The sequence below is a fragment of the Aedes aegypti genome, chromosome 2 (assembly GCF_002204515.2).
Source record: "Aedes aegypti strain LVP_AGWG chromosome 2, AaegL5.0 Primary Assembly, whole genome shotgun sequence".
Lineage (NCBI taxonomy): Eukaryota > Metazoa > Arthropoda > Insecta > Diptera > Culicidae > Aedes > Aedes aegypti.
Genome location: NC_035108.1, coordinates 230,131,477 through 230,154,746, shown reverse-complemented (window position 1 = coordinate 230,154,746; position 23,270 = coordinate 230,131,477). Strand labels below are relative to the sequence as shown.

The following is a 23,270-nucleotide window of genomic DNA, read 5'->3' as shown; positions in this document are numbered from 1 at the left end:
CTTCCTTTCGACCAGCCACCATTTGCCGACTCACCAGAAACCTGAAATGCTAAAAAGATAAGGAAATAATTAATAATTACCGTCGAAAATTGCATTAATTTGATGAAACTGATGCTTTGCAAATCATCTTCCATCATGGCGTTCTGTTAAGGTAAATTTGAGCTATCAAATTTAGGTGGCCGGCTATGTTGGACGAAAAAGGCTATGGTAGGCGAATTAGGGTGATTGAAGTACTAGAAGCAAAAGTGTAACCTAGGCTGAATTCTAGTTAGAAAGCTTCCGAAAAATGCCGACGTCCGAATGATTACGAAGCGACCGTTTCTTTTCGTCAATCGTGATAATATAAAAGCCGCATCATCCATTTTTAGATTGTTAGTTGTTTAATTGTATAGCGCACCCGGTCACCGATTTGTAAGAAGTAGTTTGTAGAATATATGTATAGTGTAAAAACGTTAAAATACAGTGTTGCGTTAATTGTCCAATAAAATGTGTAAGTGTAAAGAGTGTGTATAGAGTGAATAAATTAAAACTGCTCGAAAAGCTGTGTGTGGTTGCTGCAGTAACTAACTGTTAGAAGAAAGTCTCCCAGTGAAAGCTTTTGAGCCCGTGAATTCTACCCACTCTTAAACTAGAGGAACGACTCGATTTGTGGAACTGGCAAAGGTAATACGCCTCGGATAATTTACCAGAACGCTATTTCCGGAGGTCACAACAATAAATATAGTTGATTAGACAGTATATTGTTAAAATGAACTATACCGTATAGTTGTTAACAACTATATTTTTTATTGACGCCAAACCTCAAAATTCAACTATAATTTAGTTGACTCAAAGTAAATTTAATTGAGTTTATAATATGTTGCAATGTTTACTCAGCATTTTGTTCTGCTTTATCAACATATCTGAAAAGATTCGCTGCTGCTTTATCGATCTAAAACAACATTGCAACAATCAAAATAAAGTGCACGTCGGCTAACTTGATACGTGGTCCCCTGAGTGAGAGGTGGTCATCTTATCAACTACACTAATCCTTACAAGTTCAAAGTAAGATTTGTGAGCATGACTTGAAGTCTAGGGATGTGAATGTTTTCGGATAGCGGTAATTATCCAAGTTATAATTGATATAGGTACAAGTGGATAGCTGAATCAATGAAGTGTGTGTATTTGATTTGACGTTAATTTAGTGTTGGCGTAAGTTACTATGTGGGCTTCGTAGCCGTGCGGTTAGTTCCACCAGGCATTTAGTCGCATCGTGTTAAGGAGTGTGGGTTCGATTCCCGCTGCAGGCCGGAAAACTTTTCGTGAAGAATGTCTTCCGACTGTGCCACTGGGCGTTGCATGCTAGTCCGTTGTCTAGTGTGGTGCTTCCTTCAAATGATGAATCGTACACTGGAAGCATTAAGGTGACACATCTCGGAATCCAAACATGGCAGGCACAATGGCCGGTTTGTGCCCCTACTCACGATTTCAAAGGCACTAATCTGCTGAAATAATGAACGTACTAAGTCAATCTTCTTATTTTAAGTTTTCTGCTAGTGCACAAAGCTGAAATAGAAATTGTACTGTCAGTGCGCATCGTACCTTCGTGATGTACGTACACGAATTCTCTCTGCTCTTGGAAGTTTTCTTAAAAACTACCTAAAGCAATAAAACAGTACTTTTCAGTGCTACAAAAACAGTACTTTTCAGTGCTAAAAATTAAAACGGTACTTTTCTGTGCTACTAAAACAGTACTTTTCAGTACTATTTTTTTTCTACTATTGATCCCTTTACGATCCTTGTTTGGACCCGTGTCTTCGATTTTTCGTTGGACCCGCTGGCGAAAGCTTGCGGTGGTAATCCTTCTTGTACATTGTCTTGGGAAAAAACCTCTCGAAGGTCACGTCTTCTTTCGTTTATTAACTAAACATGGTATCATCTCTGAATTCACAACTTCCTTCCAAAAAAGTGGAATTTAAAACTGTCACTAAAAGTGGCAAGAATGGAAGAAAGGACATTTCTCCGGAATGCGAACTTTCTTCCAAGGGTGAAATGAATAATTGTATCAAAATGAGCAGTCAGTTCGATGCTCTAGACAAATTTTCCGAACACCAAATCGAAGCAGCCTCTAGCCCAGGCTCTTTTATTCAAGTGAGGAAGGAAAGAGTGTCGCCTATCGTGGTCAGTTGTTCCGAATTTGGGGGATTTAGGCAGGAGATCTTTAACTCCATCAGGGGAATCAAGGTTTCCTTCCAAATCGCAAAGAAAGGAGACTGTCGCGTTTTGCCGGAAACTCTTAAAGATCGCGAACTTCTTCTCAAACATCTTGATGAGAAGAAGCACAATTCAAATTCGAATGTATCTACCCACGGTAAATCCTTTGCCGATATCGTAGCAGGTAATTTGAACTCCTCCCCTATTCGTACTATGAGTACCCATTCTACTTGTTTCAAATCAAATGAAAAAAAAAACCCTACCGCCACAGGTAACTCTTACTTCGCCTCTTCGTCTACCGAAAATTCTAATGGGAAATCTTAAAATGTACCCACTTCAAGTGGTATGTCTGCCTCTGATTTTAATTTTCTAGCTGAACAATTGAATCTAATGATTGATGCAATGTTCAAAGCCACCACTATGACTGAAGCAGTCCAAGTAGGTGTAAAATTTACAAATCAAATTATCATTGGATTACGTTTTTCTAATGGATCCAAATAATAATTTAAATAATTGAAAATGGAATGCTCGTTCTCTGAATGGTAAAGAGGACGAGTTGTTTAATTTTCTTACAGCTAATAACGTGCATATAGCAGTTATTACTGAAACGTATTTGAAACCTGGATCTAAATTCAAAAGAGATCCTAACTTTTTTGTTTATCGTAATGATCGAGTTGATGGGGCATGTGGGGGTGTTGCAATCATCATTCATAGGCGTATAAAACATCAACTGTTTCCGTCATTTGAAACTAAAGATTTTGAAACTTTAGGTGTTTCTGTTGAAACACAACTTGGTAAATATACTTTCATAGCTGCCTATTTGCCTTTTCAATGGTCCAGAGCATTTTCTCAAAACTGACTTGCGAAAATTGACTCGCAATAAGTCAAACATTTTTGTCATTGGTGACTTTAATGCCAAACATCGGTCATGGAATAATTCTCAAAGTAATTCCAACGGCAGAATTTTATTTGATGAGTGCTCTTCAGGATATTTCTCAATTCAATACCCTGATAGCCCTACATGTTTTTCCTCTTCTAGAAATCCATCTACGATTGATTTGGTCTTAACCGACTCTAGTCATCTTTGTAGCCAACTGATTACTCATGCTGATTTTGATTCTGATCATGTTCCTGTTACATTTCAAATATCCCATGAAGCGATTCTCAATCCTATCAGCTCCACTTTCAATTATTTACGAGCCGACTGGAATATATATATGCAGAGCCGTAGCGTGGCCTCATGGCGCCCTTGGCGAACTAACATTTGAGCGCCCCTTTAAGTTTTCTTTTTTCATTATACTGCATTATATTATTATTATTTTCGAAATTCTAGCGAGACTTCTGCTAAAATTGTTCATAAAAATCCTAACGCTATTTATTTAATCTTTGAATAGGAACATTAAACTATTGGATATAATTTTGTATTAAGTCAAGTCAAAAAAAAAAATATTAAATTATATTATTAGGAGGATTGTCTAATGGCTCGCAGGTTATTGAATTTTCTAAAACATTTTCTGTTTATATGAACAGAGATGAATCTGCAGAACCTCCCGGGAGCTATCAATCTTTTTAAAATTTTAGTGTAGTGCCTATTCTTAGAAAATTGCTAGACAATTGTTTAGATTTACGAATAAAGTCCATCAATACAATGAATGAACCATATTTTGGTAATCAAAAAATGCGAGAACAACTGCTTATAGTTTTAATGAATATTTTAACTATTCCATCATTGACTATTTAACAATTTGAAGAATATGTGTCGAAGTAGCTCGAAAAAATTATGTTAAAAATTTAAAAAAAAAACTTCTTTTAGAACATTCTCAGAGAGATTAACAGGTCAATTCAAAGTCGATTTTGCTAGAGATCCCTTTAAAATCTCTATAAAAAGGTAGCATAGAATTAATTGACACAATATATTATGATTCAATAAAAACTTCCTTGAAATTTTATCAAGAATTCGTTTTCGTTTATATTTTTGTTGAATCAAATCCATATAAATGAGTGAGAATAACAATTGAAATTATTGCTCATGTTACGAATAAAATTTAGTATAACGGCTTTTAACTTACATTGTTATTTTGTTTTATTTTATAGTCAAATAATTCTTCAATAACCTAGCAAGGAGTTTTTTGAGAATTGTTTTATAGATTTATGCAGAATCTTTTTTGAGATTCTATGAAAATTCGTCAAGTTAAGACACCGTCCAAAGCCACGTGATGACACCGTCCCTTAAATTCTGTCAAAAACCTTGACTGTTTGGAAATTTTGACCAAAATTTTCTAGTAGCAATTAGGTTTTACTACAATATTACTAATTATTCTGTGGAATCCTGCTGTTTTAATGCGAATCACCTCAATCCAAATATGGTCAATCCAAATCACCGTTTTAAAACGCATTTAGCAGAAGACATAGTTGATTAACAATCCAAATTTTCTTATTTTAAGCTAGTGCGCAAAATATCTGTTTTGCGTAGCTTATTTCTGAAGATTTATTTAATATATATTCTAAGCTGCTCCACCTAAACTTCGAATTGCATTAGGAATCTTTATGTTTTTATATGTTTGGGTGAAGTAATCTGCAAATCATTGCAAGTATTGAATAGTATTAAATCCAACCCAAAATGTTTCTCGACCGGCGAGTTTTGAACGTACGATCCTCGTTATACTCTTACTGAATAGCTGCGCGTTTACTGCTTTTGGCGCCCCCTGAAAGCTGGCGCCCTTGGCGGGTGCCAACCTGGCCAACCGCACGCTACGGCACTGTATATATGAAACGTATGTTGACTCTAATCTTGATGTTAACAAACTAAACTTGATATTGACAATGCTCTTGAAACTTTAACAAATTCCATTGTTGAAGCCAGGAGCAACAGCCAAAATGTGAAGTAAAATTTGAATCCGTGATTATAGACGATGATCTTAAACTCTTGATCCGTCTTGAAAACGTGAGGAGAAGGCAATTTCAACGCATTCGCGATCCTGCTATGAAAATTATATGGCAGGATTTGTAGAAAGAAATCAAGAAACGTTTTGCACAATTAAGAAACAAAAATTTTGAAAATGAGATTTCTCAATTGGACCCTGGAAATTATCTAAAATCTTGAAAAAACCTCAGAAGCCAATACCATTGAAAGAGGAAAACAAATTATTACTAACTAATTGCGAAAAAGCTCAAAAACTTGCTATGCAGTTTGAAAGTGTGCACAATTTTAATTAAGGACTTACTAGTCCAATTGGAAATCAAGTTACTCAGGACTTCGAAAATATTCTCAATCAAGAGAACGTTTTCGAAAATGCCTGGGAGACTTATTTGGAAGAAGTGAGAACTATTATTAAAAAATTCAAAAATATGAAAGCTCCTGGTGATGATGGAATTTTCTACATCCTCATCAAGAATCTTCCAGAAAGTAGCTTATCATTTTTAGTTGATATATTCAACAAATGTTTTCAATTAGCATATTTTCCTGACAAATGGAAAAATTCTAAGGTTGTTCCAATTTTATAACCTGACAAAAATCCTGCAGAAGCTTCTAGCTATCGTCCAATAAGTTTGCTTTCCTACATCAGTAAACTTTTTGAAAAGGTCATTTTGAACAGAATGATGGTCCACATCAACGAAAATTCAATGTTTGCCAATGAACAGTTCGGATTCCGCCATGGACATTCGACCACTCATCATCTTTTACGTGTAACAAATTTGATCCGTTCCAACAAATCTGAAGGCTATTCTACTGGTTTTGCTCTTCTAGACATAGAAAAAGCATTCGACAGTGTTTGGCATGAAGGTTTGATTGTAAAATTAAAAAATCTTAATTTCCCAACATACATTGTTAGAATAATTAAAAGTTATCTGTCAAATCGTACACTTCAGGTTAATTATCAGAACTCCAGATCTGAAAGACTTCCTGTAAGAGCTGGTGTTCCCCAAGGCAGCATTTTGGGACCAATATTATACAATATTTTCACATCTGACTTACCTGAGTTACCTCAGGGATGTCAAAAATCCTTGTTTGCGGATGACACAGGCCTCTCCGCCTGCGTGTCATCTGTAGTCGATTGCAAAAAAGTTTGGATATTTTTTTTAGCAAAAATGGAAGATTTCTCCTAATGCTTCCAAAACTCAACTAATATTATTCCCGCATAAACCAAAAGCTCTTTATTTGAAACCCTCAAGTAGACATGTTGTCACGATGAGAGGGGTTCCAATAAATTGGTCAGATGAAGTTTAGTATCTAGGGCTCATGCTAGATAAGAATTTAACTTTCAAAAATCACATTGAGGGCATTGAAGCCAGATGTAATAAATATGTAAAATGTCTCTATCCCCTTATTAATAGAAAATCAAAACTTTGTCTTAAGAACAAGCTTTGGATATTCAAACAAATTTTCAGGCCAGTCATGTTGTATGCTGTACCCATATGGACTAGCTGTTGTAAGACCAGGAAGAAAGCTCTGCAGAGAATTCAAAATAAAATTTTGAAAATGATTCTGAAGCTTCCTCCCTGGTATAGTACCAATGAGTTACATAGAATATCCAATGTTGAATCATTGGAACAAATGTCAAATAAAATAATTAATAATTTCAGGCAAAAATCGTTACAATCTTCTATTGCCACGATTAATGCGTTATATGTTTAGGTTCAGTTAGGTTTAGTATATTCAAAGCGTTTTTTCTCTTATAAGCAGGTGAAATCAACTCACCTGTAAAAAATCTGAACTGCTACGGCAAATGAAATGTAATATGTTGTTAACAAAATGTTAATAAAATCTTAGATTTGTTTTACCAAATTATGATGATAGTGTTGTAACACAGAACACCTAGATATAAGAAATGAATGTAATGTTTAGAATGATACTAATAAAGAAATAACATTATTTTAGTACATTATTGAATTTTGATTCCAAGCTAGTTCACCTTAACGTGTCGGTGTCTTTTATAAAAAGTTAATTTTACTTCGTAACAATTAACTGTGCGTAAATAAAAGTTGATAGTAATCTCAACATAAAGAAATTCTTCTGCTTGCATATATGCACTCTAAACGCTTAACATAATGCTGAATTAAATTGATGCAACAAAGCATTTATAATGATAATCAAATGAATCATTGCTTGACAGTTATTGAATAACTGCATGATAACATTATTAATGCAAAAAATGTTAACTTTCAATCAAATTAATGCAATGATATAATACTTGTGGTTACTTGGGATATCATTGACATGGCAATTATGAAAGTTACACATCATTTCAATAAATGGGTGGCATGTTTCTTTTGCTCGGGTGTTGTCAATTCAATCGGAGATGGCATCAAAACAGCAACATAATTTGCAGGCCAAGGATACGAAACAGTTGACCACGAAGATCTTAAATTAAATATATCCGGAAGAATGACTTCAGTGCCGCCCAACGCTCTTGTCAGAGCATCGCGACTAAGTTGCGTCGTACGGCTGATCAGGTCCGCTTCTCGTAATTTTTTTTGAAGAATAAACATTATGTTTTAAATTAAAAAAATACTGAACTCGTTGAACTTTTTTTTACTATATGACTGAAAATCTTATTTTTTATTGAACACCCGTTATAATGAAGAACTTATTAAATTTTTGTACTTACTCTCGCTTGTAATTGTTTCACAGCCTTTTGTACTTGATTTTCACTTAAATCAGGTATAACTTTAGATCCATTTATCTCTAAAATTTGATCGAATACTCTTAGTCGCTTATCTTTATCTGCAATACTATTTGGCAAAATGTCTATGATGATTGCACCCTGAAAAAAAAAAAGAAATAATATATAAAATTTAGTTATACATATTTTTGGGATTCTGGTCAGAACCATCGGAGTAGCATATGATGTGCCTGCAAATGTCGGTGAAAAAGTCAAAAACGCTGAAACAATGGGGAAAACCTACTTTTCAATTGGTCAAATTTTAGGGAAATTGTGCGAAATATGTATGCCAAAATTTTAAGAAAATTTCGCAATTTTATATAAATAGTTATGAGAACGTGTAATGTTAGCATGGGGGCAGCCCGAATTCTGAGGTGGGGTACGCTCGGAAACACGGATAGTCACAAAATTAATTAATTTTAGTATTTAATGATTATTTTATATCTGCCTCTCTTTCATTCTGCTGGGATTTGTTATACTATTTGTCAATTCATCTGGGTTGAAGTATCGCTAAGCTTCAGGCCAGTTGAAATGACAGTTCATGTGAAAATTCACAGCGGAATAAAATAGAGGCAAATGGAAAATAGTCATCGATGCATAAACTTTAGTAATTCGGAGAATATTTTTATTTCTGAGTGTAGAGGGTTACAATGGTGGCGAATGACCTCAAAATCATCATTCATAAATTTCTCACAAAATGACAATTTACAACGCGTTTCGAGATTCCGCTTAGATATGATTCTACAAATAATTCCTGGCAAAATCCAAGAAATATGCGATTAGAGACATATTCAACTGAAATTTCCATCAACTGCATTTTTATTCGACCCGCGCGCGCACCTCGCGTAAGCTTTTAATTTACATTTTTTTTATCGACGCGTGTGCAAAATGAAGTGTGGTGTTGTGAACTGTACACAAAACGACAATCGTTTTCTTTGGCGCTGCCAAGGCAACTGTAAGCGGACCTATCACGCTGCCTGCATTGGCGTACAACGACACCACGAAGACATTTTACGTACCTTCATGCTTCCTTTGTGCCAAGACTGCCAGGATAAATTCATTCCTGAATTTAATCTTAATGAACTGTCCACATCTTTCAATCATATCTCGGAAAGTATTGGACATTCATTGACAGCAAACCACAAATCCTACCCATACGTTGTCTATGCGAGCTGCAATCGTCTCTTTTTGTGTATGATATACTAAAAAACCAAAACTTGCATCATAATTTTGTTCTTACAACATCCAATCATGGTCACAACACAAGACAAGCTAATAGCTTAGTGCAATCGAGAGCACGCACTAGTTTTGGACAAACAAAATTATCTTATTTCGGTCCTCTGAAATACAATTCCCTCCCGGAATACCTTAAACAGATAAATAATCGTGATATCTTCAAAACCAAATTGAAACAACATTATAAAGGTAACATTATTGCATATCTGCTGTAGCACAAATTCAACTATCCATTGCTTTCAACATTACTTTCAATCACTCGAATTCTTATTAAGATTTATTTAATGCTTAAGCATATCAACGTCTCTTGTTCAGAAATGGATCCTTCAAAGGAAAGCTGATTTCCACTGGATCCTAGATATATTCACCTTCTTGTTTTTGCACCACACCTTTGTATGGTAATTGTTTGTTTTTATTTTCGCGTTTGTTAGTTTATTAGTCATTTAATTTTTAGTTGCGTCCACTACCAGGGAGCTCACAATGCGAGCTCTTTGGTGTGGGGGTCAGTGGTGGGTATAAAAAAAAAAAAAAAAAAAAATTAGCAACTAATTTTAATAGCCTTAGTGCTATGCACGACGAAACGCTGGCACACTTTGAACAAATGGTCAGCGAAATTAAACGGAGCATTTCCATCGTGAACAGTAGTAGCAAGACAAGTGCCGCAGAAATAAAACATCAACTATCGGCACTTCTTGACACACCTCCAACAGACCCAGCTGTAGAAAAAGCGGTCAAATCAGCAGCAACCGCAGCAGTAGACGAAATCATAATATCAACATCAGCTGCAGCGCACTCCATTGACCAACCCCAATTAATTAATGACTTGGTCGACAAAAATGCCATTCTAGCTTCCGATGTAAAATCACACATCGAAGAAATGGCAAAAACATTTTCGGCGACACATACACATACATGTGAACCAATAATGGCAAACAACTTAGCCAATGAATTGAGGGACATCATCAAACCCTCCCCCAGCTGGCGCATGCTAGGCAATAAAAAAGTATGGAAGCATGACTGGACTGTATATGACGCTAAACAGCGTTCACGTCGTACACAAGAAAAGAAGGAAAAGAAGGCCAGACGAAGGAGGAAACAACGCCAGGAATCAAAACAACCGAAACATCAACAACAACAACAACAACAACAGCAACAACTACAACAATAACAGCAACAACAACAATGGCAATAACAATAACAAAAACAACAACAACAGAAGCATCAGTAACATCAGTAACAACAATAGCAATAGCAAAAATAACAGTACCATCAGCAACATCGACGACAACAACCACAATATCGACAAAAGTACTACTAACAACACAGAAATCACTTCAACGCACATGAATTCTGTGCGTGCAAATTTGTCATTACCATTGGACAAAGAACTTTTGGCAGCGGCACGTGTACAATTTTCTCAGCCGCCAATGAAAGACAATGGACCGAAATTCATAAATTTCCAAAAAGGGGAAACCATCAACCCTTTTCGCCCTGAAAAACCTTCCAGGCTTGTAAACCCTCCACTCTTTGACCCCATGCGTCCACCTATAGTCAGACTCACGGAAGAATCTGCAGCCGGGGACAAACGCTTCCTGAAAGCATGTCTACGGGACCCGAAAATCATGGACATAGTGCGGACCTATCTTTCATTCTTGCATGACCAGTCCCCTTCAACATGTATTCGGGACTTACCAAAACTAGCGCATCTTTACCATTAGCAGCAGAAGGACTACCAGCGAACACTAATCTCTTGCGCGAAATTTTCTTGGACGTCCACGAAGAACTCGGAATTTCGCGAAGCGACGCCGTAGAAGACTTGAAGTCGTACCGGGCATTCTTATCCAGCGAGCGCATACAGCGACTGCAGCTTACCAGGGAGAGTGCAAATAAATTTTATTCAACCGGCTCACAAAATTTTCGAAAATAAAGACGCATTCCTTGGAAGCAGACATCACTGACGTCTCCACAACATCCACCCTACACACGCTACCTGACGCACATAGTAATGCAAGTATTACTAATAATCCAAAAATTTCTTCGTCTACTCAACAGAATGCGACTGAAATTCTGGTATATTTCCAGAATTTCAATCGCATGAAAAGCTCAGCCAAAATGAAGGAAATTCAACAAAAACTTTTATCTTCTTCTTTCAATGTAATTCTTGGAACTGAAACTAACTGGGACGAAAGCGTAAGAAGCGAAGAAATTTTTGAAAACAATTTTAATAAGAAGATAAAAAAAATCGACATTCCTTGCTTAGCGCTTGAACGAGTCGGTCGACAGGATCCCGGTCTCATCGTACGGCACTTTTTGCAGAGTTCATTTAGGCCTTTTTCCCCACCGCCCGCGTGGGTTTTTGGTTTAATTAGTGAGTTAAACAAGTTTCAGTTTTGTGCAAAGTGAGTGCTTAGACGATTGCGCTTTGCGAAGGAAGCGAACTAGTGAAACTAGTATCGTTCCACCGCAATAAAATCATCGCCCATCATCAATTATCGGTGATTGATTTTCTCCCGCACCGAGAACAACAACAAGGCAGAAGGCCGACCCGGTCGGTCTACTACCTACGGCGCGTGGACGTTCTCCTGCTGTAGAACGGATAAGTATACATTATCTATTGAATTGCTTTCGCATCTCCGAACAACAGTGTTGAGTTCAAGGTTGTTTTTCGCTTCTCCTCTGTCTCTCTCCCGGTGCAATTTTGCCTGTATAGGGGAGTTGGGTACAAAATAGCCCACTAACTGGTTAATTTTTTTTTTCTTTTTTTTTTGTGAATTTGATTTACCCATTTAGGGGAGGTGTGTACAAAATAGTCCACTGATTAATAATTTTTTTACACATATTTTTTTTTTGTTTTTGTTTTTTTTTATTATTATTTTTTTTTCTTCATTTGGTTGCGGTTAAGCTTTTTTCCGCATGGATGAATCGGATGGAGGCGATACGCCTCCTAGAGATCTCGTTGCTCGAACGCGGTTCTATCAACCGTCTTCGGCTGGGCCTTGGGTTGTCTATTTCCGGCGCAAAAAGAAGATTTTGAACGTGCTCTCGATTTCTCGGGAGCTGACGCGTAAATATCCTGGGACCGTTATTCACCAAGTGAAAGAATCCAAGCTGCGTGTAACTGCACCTAGTTACAAAGCAGCGAATGAAATTGCTCAGCATGAGGCTTTTACTGTGGAATATTGCGTCTATGTGCCGGCACGAGAAGTCGAGGTGGAAGGGAAAATTATCGACGCGAGTCTAACATGCGAAGACATTAAGACTGGCAAAGGCGTCTTTGAGAACCGGTCCATTCCTGATGTGGCTATACTGGATTGTAAACAATTACAATCAGTTTCCATGGAAGGAAATAAGAAAGTGTTTTCGCCGTCAGCCTCGTTTCGAGTGACTTTCCCCGGTTCCGTCCTCCCGAAATTTGTTTGTATTGACAGTGCTTTTTACCCAGTGCGTCTTTACGTGCCGAAGGTATTCAATTGTACCAACTGCAAGCAGCTTGGCCACAGTGCTAGCTATTGCGACAACAAGCCCCGTTGTGGCAAATGCAACCAAGCTCACTTGGAAGATGCTTGCACACAGGAAGCCGAAAAATGTAGCTACTGTCGCGAGGAACTTCATGACCTGCAGAAATGCCCGGCTTATAAAAGACGCATTCGAAATGAGAGTCGCTCAATTGTGAAGCGCTCCAAGAAGACATACGCGGAAATGGTAAAATCTTTAAATCCGTCCGCAAAAGAGTCTTCATCAGCCATCCCAGTTGGTAACTCTTTTCAAGAGTTGTCTTCCGATGAAGCGAACGACGACGAAACCGATGGGGGAGATTCTTCGGAGGTACACGCACCCGGTAAACGAAAGTCTCAATCTTCTCCGGGACTGCGCCGAAAGGTAATGAAATCTTCCCTCAAAAGTTTGCCTAATTCAAAAGGAGGTGGGGCAAATTTGAAATTGCCGAAGAAACAGGTCTTTGATGCTTCCGTTCCGTGTTGCAGCAAAGATCTGCCGCCCCCGCCTCCACCTATTAAATATACTTCAAAAAGAAGCTCTAGACAAGATAGCAAGAAAAAAGCTACTGAAGTCCCTCGCTCTTCCTCGAAAACCCCCGGGGCCAAGCGAGGACTGATAACTTTTACGGCCCTTGTGGATCGCATATGCAATGCCCTCGGAGTTTCAGACTCATTCAGAGGCATACTCGACCTTTTTCTCCCCGCAATAGAAGAGTATCTCAGGGAATTGACTATTTCGTGGCCCCTCCTTGCTTCGATCATATCTTTCGATGGATAATTCATCGAGTGAGGTACAAGATATGATCACTGTGCTACAGTGGAACTGTCATAGTCTAAAACCTAAATTAGACACATTTAAGTTTTTGCTTCACAATTCCGATTGTGATATATTTGCACTCTGTGAAACATGGCTTTCTTCTGAAGATGATCTTAACTTCTACGATTTTAACATTATACGCCAGGATCGAGATGATAATTACGGGGGTGTGCTTTTAGGGATCAAAAAGTGCCACTCATTCTACAGAATCCCCATCCCGACTCATCCAGGCATAGAAATCGTTGCTTGCCAAATAAGCGTAAAGGGTAAAGACCTTTGCGTAGCTTCTGTTTATATTCCTCCAAGAGTTTCAATAAACCGCCGTCATCTCTGGAATGCAGTCTCCATGCTCTCATCTCCAGTTTTAATACTGGGTGATATGAACTCACATGGTACTGGATGGGGCGAGTCTTATGACGATTATAGAGCGGCTATTTTCTATGACTTATGCGACGATTTCAACTTGAACATTTTGAACACAGGTGAAGTGACACGTATTTCATCCGACGGCAAAGAAAGCCGCCTTGACCTGTCTTTGGGATCAAGTTCACTATCATTCGATTGCATGTGGAAGGTGATCGATGACCCCCATGGTAGTGATCACTTGCCCATAATAACTTCTATCAGAAATAATTTTGAAAGGTCAGAACAGTCAATTCAGGTTCCTTTTGACCTCACTAGGAATATCGATTGGCAAAAATTTGCATCAGCGGTAACCTTTGGTATCGAATCATTCAACACTCTCCCACCGTTGGATGAGTATCGACTCCTAACAGAATTGATTTATAAAAGTGCATTAGAATCCCAAAAGCAACGAGTTCCAAGTGCATCCTTCAAAAGACGACCAGCCACACCTGGTTGGGATGATGAATGCACTCAGTTGTATCGAGAAAAATCTAATGCCTTTAAAGCTTTTCGTAGATATGGTACCTCAGAACTTTATTTAGAGTACTCGAAGCTCGAAAAAAGACTGAAGAATCTTATTAAAGCGAAGAAGCGTAGCTATTGGCGACGTTTCATCGATGGCCTCTCACGAGAAACTTCAATGACGACGCTTTGGAGAGTGGCTCGCAACATGCGAAACCGCTCATCCTCAAATGAGAGTGACGAATACTCCAATCGTTGGATATTCAACTTCGCAAAAAAGGTCTGTCCAGACTCAGTTCCAGCTCAACCGCCATTCTGGGAAACCCAGAGAGACGATGCGTTGGACAGACCATTCACTATGCTGGAATTTTCTATGGCTCTTCTTTCATCAAACAACTCCTCTCCGGGACGCGATATGATTAAGTTCAATCTTCTTAAAAATCTCCCTGATATCGCTAAAAGACGGTTGCTTGACCTGTTCAACTTATTCATGGAGCACAACATTGTTCCACCTGAATGGAGACAGGTCAAAGTAATAGCTATTCAAAAGCCTGGGAAACCAGCGTCTGATCATAATTCGTACCGCCCGATTGCTATGTTATCATGTTTAAGGAAATTGTTAGAAAAAATGATCCTATCCCGACTCGATCACTGGGTCGAATCAAACAACATGCTTTCCAGTACTCAATTTGGCTTTCGCAAGGGCAAAGGAACAAACGATTGTCTAGCGTTGCTTTCATCAGATATTCAACTAGCCTTTGCGGACAAGGAGCAATTGGCTTCGGTTTTCTTGGATATTAAGGGCGCTTTTGATTCAGTTTCCATAGAAATATTGTCAGAAAGCCTGCACAATAGTGGATTACCTGGAATATTGAATAATTTCTTGTACAATCTGTTGTCAGAAAAACACATGAGCTTCACTCTCGGTCAACTGACAACTTCCAGAATTAGTTATATGGGCCTTCCCCAAGGCTCATGTCTGAGTCCCTTGCTTTATAATTTTTATGTTAAAGATATTGACAACTGTTTGGAAGAACCATGCACGCTAAGACAACTTGCAGATGATGCTGTGGTTTCTATGAAGGGCCCACGAGCGGAAATCTTGCAAAGACCATTGCAAAATTCCCTTGATAATCTATCCACTTGGGCTAGAAATTTAGGGATCGAGTTTGCTCCGCAAAAAACTCAACTGGTTGTATTTTCTAGGAAGCGGAATCCTGCCCAACTAAAGCTTAAGCTTTTGGGAACAGACATCGACCAGTCTTTGACTTCAAAATACCTTGGGGTCTGGTTTGATTCAAAAGGCACTTGGCGAACTCATATTAGGTATTTAACGGAAAAATGCCAACAAAGGATCAATTTTCTACGAACAATTACCGGAACATGGTGGGGTGCTCACCCGGAAGACCTCATAAAACTCTATAAAACAACCATTCTCTCTGTTCTAGAGTATGGCTCTTTCTGTTTTCTCTCAGCAGCAAACTGCCACTTGATTAAATTGGAACGAATTCAATATCGTTGTTTGCGTATCGCCTTAGGGTGTATGCACTCGACACATAATGCGAGCCTAGAGGTTCTGGCAGGGGTTTTACCGCTACAAAACCGATTCTGGGAGCTCTCGCTAAGAATACTTATTAAGTGTGGAGTGAGCAACACACTCGTCATCGAAAACTTCGAAGAATTGCTCAAACTGAACACTCAGTCAAAATTCATGAGAGTTTATCTCTACTACATGTCATCTGACATTAGCCTTCCATGTTATAACCCTCCACGTGTACGCTTCACCAATGACAGTTCCTCTGTTGAATATGATCTGTCCATGAAACAAGCTATTCATGGAATTCCAGATCAACTTCGATGTATAACTATTCCACGTATTTTCAACGCAAAGTTCCAGAATGTCGATTCCTACAGGAGATATTTCACTGACGGGTCACGTATAAATGGATCCACTGGCTTCGGTGTCTTCAATGAAAACTCTTCCGCCTTCCGAAAACTTCAGGAACCTTGCACGGTTTATGTTGCTGAGCTGGCAGCAATCAACTTCGCTTTGGGGATGATCTCTAACATGCCCGCAGACCACTTCTTCATCTTCTCGGATAGTCTCAGTTCTATTGAGGCACTCCGATCGATGAAACCTGTAAAGCATGCATCTTACTTTCTTACAAAAATAAGAGAGCAGATGTGTGCACTGGTCGAAAGATCATATAAGATTACCTTTGTATGGGTCCCCTCACATTGCTTAATTTATGGCAATGAGAAGGCGGACTCTCTCGCAAAGGTGGGCGCTGAGGAAGGTGAGATATATGATAGAAGAATTTCACACGATGAATTGTTTCATTTAGTACGTCAAAGTTCTCTTCACGGTTGGCAAAGCGACTGGCTAAATGACCAACTGGGACGGTGGTTACATTCCATAATCCCTAGAGTTTCCTTGCGAGCGTGGTGGAAAGGTTGGGATGTAAGTCGAGATTTCATTCGCGTGATGTCAAGACTTATGTCCAACCATTACTCGCTAGACGCACATTTGCACAGGATCAACCTCGCGCTGAGCAATATATGTAATAGGTGTGGTTCCGGTTATGATGACATCGATCACGTAGTTTGGCAGTGCCCGGATATGGACGCCTCCAGAGCACAACTTATGGATACCCTTGTGGCCCGAGGTAGACAACCCTATGTTTCAGTTAGAGATGTGTTGGGCTCCCGCGATCTCGTCTACATGTTGTCGATTTACGATTACCTTCGCTTGTGTTGTATAAAAGTTTAATTCTCTTGTGTTCTCTTCCCCAGTTTTTTTTTTTTCTCTCTGTGTTATGGTCCATTTGTGTTGGATTGATGTTCCTGGCCATCCGGCAATCGAAAACCCACATGAAGTTGGTATACGCCATGATACGACAAACGAGCAACCATGAAATACCACCCGGATGAGCTGCAAAGAACCCTGTAACCCAATCCCAACCTAGCCCTTCCTAAAAATATTTGTGACCACTAACCTCGAGTTGCCACGAGTACCCTGGCTCCAACCCGGACTAAACTTGGTACTTAAGAAGTTAAACAATTGTAAAAAAAGTACAAAAATGAATCTCGGCTCCGTAAAGCGTTAAACGCGATAGAGCCTTAAATAAATGAATTGGTAAAAAAAAAAAAAAAAAAAAAATCGAATTTAGTACTATACCATTTAATTCCACTAGAGTTTGTATCCTTTGACAGATACGCGTATTTCGACCTCAACTGTAAGGCCGTCTTCAGTGTCGTGTACTAGAGTCGAGTCTAGTACACGACACTGAAGACGGCCTTACAGTTGAGGTCGAAATACGCGTATCTGTCAAAGGATACAAACTCTAGTGGAATTAAATGGTATAGTACTAAATTCGATTTTTTTATCTTCTTATAGGTATTCTACTAAACAGCTCGAAGATGTATTATCAACAATTTTAATGTATTTCGGCGCGACCGAAATTTGCCACACTGTAATAAGAAGTCCGATGTTGGAGTTCTCATAGCCATCAATGCAGACTTTACTTTCGAAGAAATTGAAACTTTCAAACACAAATAATTCGAAAATGTTTGGGCTAAACCTCTAATTAATGGAGAAATGCATATTTTTTCATCCGTGCATTTTCCACCTGAACACGCTAACAAACATTCTTTTGAATTATTCTTCAAAATTGTCGAAACTATTATTTCAAATATGGAACCTGAAGTAAAACTGCATATTTATGGCGACTTTAACCAACGCAATGCCGACTTCATTGCAGACAATGAAAATGAATCACTTTAACTCCCAGTCGTAGACGAAGACAGTACTTTAGAATTTTTATTCGACAAAACATCATATTTTGGCCTAAATCAAATTAATCACGTAAAAAAACAGCAAAATTCTTACTTGGACCTCTTATTTACAAATTGCACTGAAGATTTCTGTGTGTATACATCATTATCACCTCTATGGAAAAATGAAGTATTTCACACAGCAATTGAATACTCAATCTTCATACATAAAACTTTTCTCCCCAGCGACTGGGAATACGAGGAAGTGCCGGAATACAATAAAGCAAATTACAAAAAAGCCAAACGTAGACTATGTACAATTAATTGGCAACATATTATAGAGTAAAGTGGGGCAAAAGTTCGAGTGGGGTAAGAGTTTCTTTTTAAGATTTCTAGCTCAATTCAAAACAAATCTTATAAATGTCATGGTGGTTCGAATGCTATTCAAGTAAGAGACTTTCACTCAAAATATCATAAAAATCGATTGAGATTTGGAAAAGTTATGGCTATTTGTTGTTTTTCGACGTGAATATTGTAATTTTTGGTCAAACTTTCGTTGCATGGAACCAATTGAAGATAAAATCTCTTTCAATATTTTATGTAAGGGCGTTTCTAGGCCTATCATAAGGTTGCTTTGAGGTGTATTAGTTTTTGCATAAATGCTTGAAAACAATTTTTGGCCCATAGTGGGGCAAAAGTTCGAATCAGCGGGGCAAAAGTTCGACCCATGTATAAAATCACGGAAAAAAATGCAAATTGCCTAAAATCCACATATTATCATCAAATTTAGTTAAATATGTCTGATCGTGTGAAAACCGCCACCAAAATTTTACATTTCCACTTAGTTTTGCGAAAAACTGCTATTTTTGAGTATATTACAATTAACCCGGTTTTGGGCAATTTTTTGATGAAAATTTAGTGTGTATTTTTGGTCAAACTTAAGTTTACGGCTGGTATAAAGTATGTCTGTCATAAAAAGATCGATATTTTGTGTTTTAGCCAGCGAACTTTTGCCCCACACTAGATTCGAACTCTTGCCCCACCGGTGGGGCAAAAGTTCGAATAACACAATCAATTTTGAAACTGTTATAACTAAAAATGGGTAAATATTTTGACACAAGTTTGTTCAGCAAAATTATAGTCAATATGTTGAAGATTCACTGTATGGTATTTGTTTTGTTATAACAGCTATTGTTTTCCTGGAAACTTTGATTATATCACTAAGGTCGAACTTTTGCCCCACCTTACTCTAAGTATTGAAGGAAATGTCGACACCGAAGTAGACAAGTTCCATTCAATTATTCAACAAATATGTAATTAATGAAACTGTACCAACAAGAAGAAAAAGACGTATACAAAATAACAAATTACCGGTGTGGTTTAGCCCACAACTGAAAAACCTAAAGAACAAGAAACAGAAAACGCATAAATTATACAAAAAAGAAAATACTGCCACGAACTTACAAAATTATCATGACATATGTAACAAACTCAACTCAGCCATTAACTCCGCACATGAAGAATATAATCGTAAGGTCGAATCCGAAGTCAAATCATGTCCTAAAAACTTTTTTAATTATGTAAACACAAAATTAAAAAGTAGCAATTTCCCTTCGCGAATGCATTTTGACGGAAACGTAGGTGAAAACTCTTCCGATATCTGCAACCTCTTTGCAGATTTCTTCCAAGAAGTGTATACCACCTACTCTGAAGAAGACCGCGACCGCAATTTCTTTTCTTTTTTCCTAGAAATTTCTAATAGTATATCTATTGAAAAACTATCACAACAAGAAATCTTATCGGCACTAAAAAACTTGGACGCGTCAAAGGGAGCACCCGTGTTCTTCAAAAATATCTCAGAAGAACTTACCCTTCCCTTAGAACGCCTTTTCAACATGTCTCTAAATAATGGAAAATTCCCAGAAGCGTGGAAATCCTCGTATTTGGTGCCTGTTTTCAAATCAGGTACAAAATCTGACATACGGAACTATCGCGGAATTGCCATTATCTCCAAACTCTTCGAATCTCTCGTGAACGACAAAATTTTCCAGCAAGTAAAAAACAAATTACTTGTAGGCAGCATGGCTTTTTTAAAGGCCGTTCAACATCTTCCAATCTGCTAGAATTTGTATCTTTCATTCTCAACGCAATGGACAATGGCAAGCATGTAGAAGCCATCCACACTGACTTCAGTAAGGCATTTGACCGAATCGACATACCATTATTAATCTTTAAATTGCAAAATAGGAATGGAGCCAGGACTCTTGAGTTGGATCCAGTCATATCTATCAGATCGGAAACAAATAGTGCGCTTTCAAAATAAATTATCAGCACCCATTTCTGTAACCTCTGGAGTACCCCAAGGTTCTCATTTAGGCCCACTTCTTTTTATTTTGTATGTAAACGACATTTCCTTTTTACTTAGAAAAATAAAATTTCTTATGTATGCAGACGACAAGAAGCTCTTCATGGAAGTAAGTAATTCTAGTGAAGCAGAAGAATTCCAGAATGACATTAACTTATTCTTCACTTGGTGCAAAAAAAAGTCTACTCCAACTCAATATCAAAAAATGTAATTCAATAGCATTTAGTCGAAAATATGTAACACTTCCAATTGAAGTATTTTTAGGAAATCAAGTAGTGCAGAAGTGTAAAATTGTAAGGGATTTGAGCGTAATCCTAGACACTAAACTCACTTTTGTAGAACATTATAATTCCATAATAAACAAAGCAAACAGCATGCTTGGCTTCATTAAGAGGTTCAGTAACAATTTTCAAGACTCATATGCTATTAAACTATTGTATATTACATATGTAAGACCAATTCTGGAATATTGTCACCTAGTATGGAACCCGTATCATGTCGTACACGAAGAACGCATAGAATCAGTACAGAAGCAATTCCTTTTATACGCCCTTCGAAAACTGAATTGGACTGAATCTACAAATGAACTTTAACACTTCATTTTTTGCAAAAAAATAAAATACTAAAATCACTAAGGTGAGCAAATACCTTTAAACTCTAATATGTGTTGCTTATCTTGACAGATAGGCCTATTTCGTCTGCGACTTACAGACTTCTTCAGTGTCGAGCACTCGACGGTGTGGTTTATTTTTGCAAAAAGTGAAGTGTTAAAGTTCATTTGTAGTTTTAAACATACTCTAATAATCCCTCCCAAAGTTTAATATAAAAAGTGTAGTGAATTGGACTGTACTGCCACTTCCGTCATATGAAGCACGCTGCATGCTCATCAACTTGGAAACACTTAAGCAACGCCGGGAATTCGCAATGATTCTCTTTATAAACAACATTATTACTATGTCCAAAGAGCAGCTTAAAACACGACTAAAGAACAATAGAAGTAATCCATAGCATGTAAGAAAGTATTGTAATTATTGTATGTAGTCTACATATGCTTGACGAAATAAATAAATAAATTTCTGGCAAGATGTTTTTTTTTTCAAAAAAATCTAGAACAACAACAATATTCTACGCAGATTTTCAGAAGAATCTTTGAAGTTATTCTTGGCGAAATAAAGGGAATACTAGCAAATCTCCATTATGATTCTACAGATATACTTGGAAGAATCCTTGGCGAAACGTCTGATCGAATCCTCTCCTGTATGAATAATTCAAAAATATTCAAGAAAATTTCTTATATAATTTTCTTGTAAAATGAAATTTTGACAAATTCAACAGCTGGTCTGAGAAGAACTATGTAAGAAGATTATTAGTTTTAATATAAGTTTATTTCAGGACTCCTTGTTAACATTTCAAACGAAATTGTTTTTGCGTAATTTCGTTAGAATCTACAAAAGACTATGTTAGAGGATATTTATCGGAGTTATTCCTTTGCGACTGTGTCATTTTGTATTAGTCATATATTTGAACGAATATATTTGGAATTCTGTGACGAACCACCTTTGAGTTCGGACGCGCTTTCGTAGCGCTCTTGTAAATATTTTACAACTAGACTTCTGACCCCGGTACACAGTGGTTCGATCTAGAACAAATGTCGGACAAAACCTCAAAATCTCTTCAAATTAGCTGAAATCATATATTTGACATATTTTATGCCATATTGAACTATTATGGACTTTTATTTTCGATTTTTTCTTGTTTTGGACTGATAATTAGAATATTCAGGTTTGGACAATACATTTTCAACTTTCCAAACTTCCATACAAAATGGTTAACTTGGGCAGGCTGATTCGCAGTTATTGACAGATTGAAATGAAATTTTCACAGCATGCCAGGCATTACTTGAATTTCAACATATATTTTTGAGTAATTTTTCCATGCACAACTGCAATAGTGAAAACAACTAGACTAAAGCGCAATTTTTGATAAAAAATATTAACTGTTCATCCAAAGATATGGAAGCTCTACACAAAAACCATCATAAGTAAATATGTTCATCTCGTCTTAATGACCACCTTATTTATTAAATGTGCCAATTTTTCAAATTTGTAAAAAAAACACTACGATGAACTCGTGATTGGAAAAACCACTCAAAAATTAATGTTGAAATTCATGTGACGTCTGAAAAAAAATTGCATGCACATTTGTCCATAAATATCTCAGATCTAACCCTGCCTTTATGCAAGTATCATCAATTTAATCAATTTCAGCATGTCATGTCTTTAGCTTCAGTATGTTATCATACTTGTTTTAATAGCTAAAGCAAGTCCACGTAGGGAATGATTTCTCCAATTTGTTTTATTTTATCTGGAGGCTGCATTTCGAAGGAAATAGTTTCGTTCAACCATCTTAATAAGCCGCGATAATTTGTGTTATTTTATTTAGTGACAGCTCAAATTTATATTCAAGGAAGTTCAATATCCAAATAATATCAAATAAAGGAATAAACAATATTTAATTAAAGTATAACACCAAAATATTGCATACATAGGGTAAACGCGCAGCTATTCAGCTAGACTAACCTGAGAATCGTGGGTTCGAATCCCACCAGGCGAGGGTCTTTTGGTAATGTAAATTTTCTCGACTTGCCAGAGCATAAAGTATCATCGTACCTGCCAGACAATATACACATGCAAAAATGGTCAATCGGTAAAGAAAGTCCTTAGTTAATAACTGCAGAAGTGGTCATAAGAACACCTGCCTGCTTAGAAGCAGGCTTTGTCCCAGTTGGGACGTAACGCCAGAAATAAAAAGAAGAAGAAGAAGATTAGAGCGAGTTTTCGTTTCTTCTCGGGACGGGA

General features: G+C 37.4%; 1 protein-coding gene across 5 annotated transcripts in view; it reads right to left on the bottom strand.

Moving 5' to 3' along the window:
* Window positions 1–23,270, bottom strand: part of LOC5569990 (inactivation-no-after-potential D protein) — a 298,943-nt gene that overhangs the window by 15,141 nt on the left and 260,532 nt on the right. For all 5 annotated transcript variants that reach the window (XM_021844309.1, XM_021844306.1, XM_021844307.1 and 2 more), the window contains one exon: window positions 7,803–7,958. In XM_021844309.1, coding sequence (XP_021700001.1) covers window positions 7,803–7,958 — 156 coding nt within the window. The remainder of the gene's footprint in view (window positions 1–7,802; window positions 7,959–23,270) is intronic.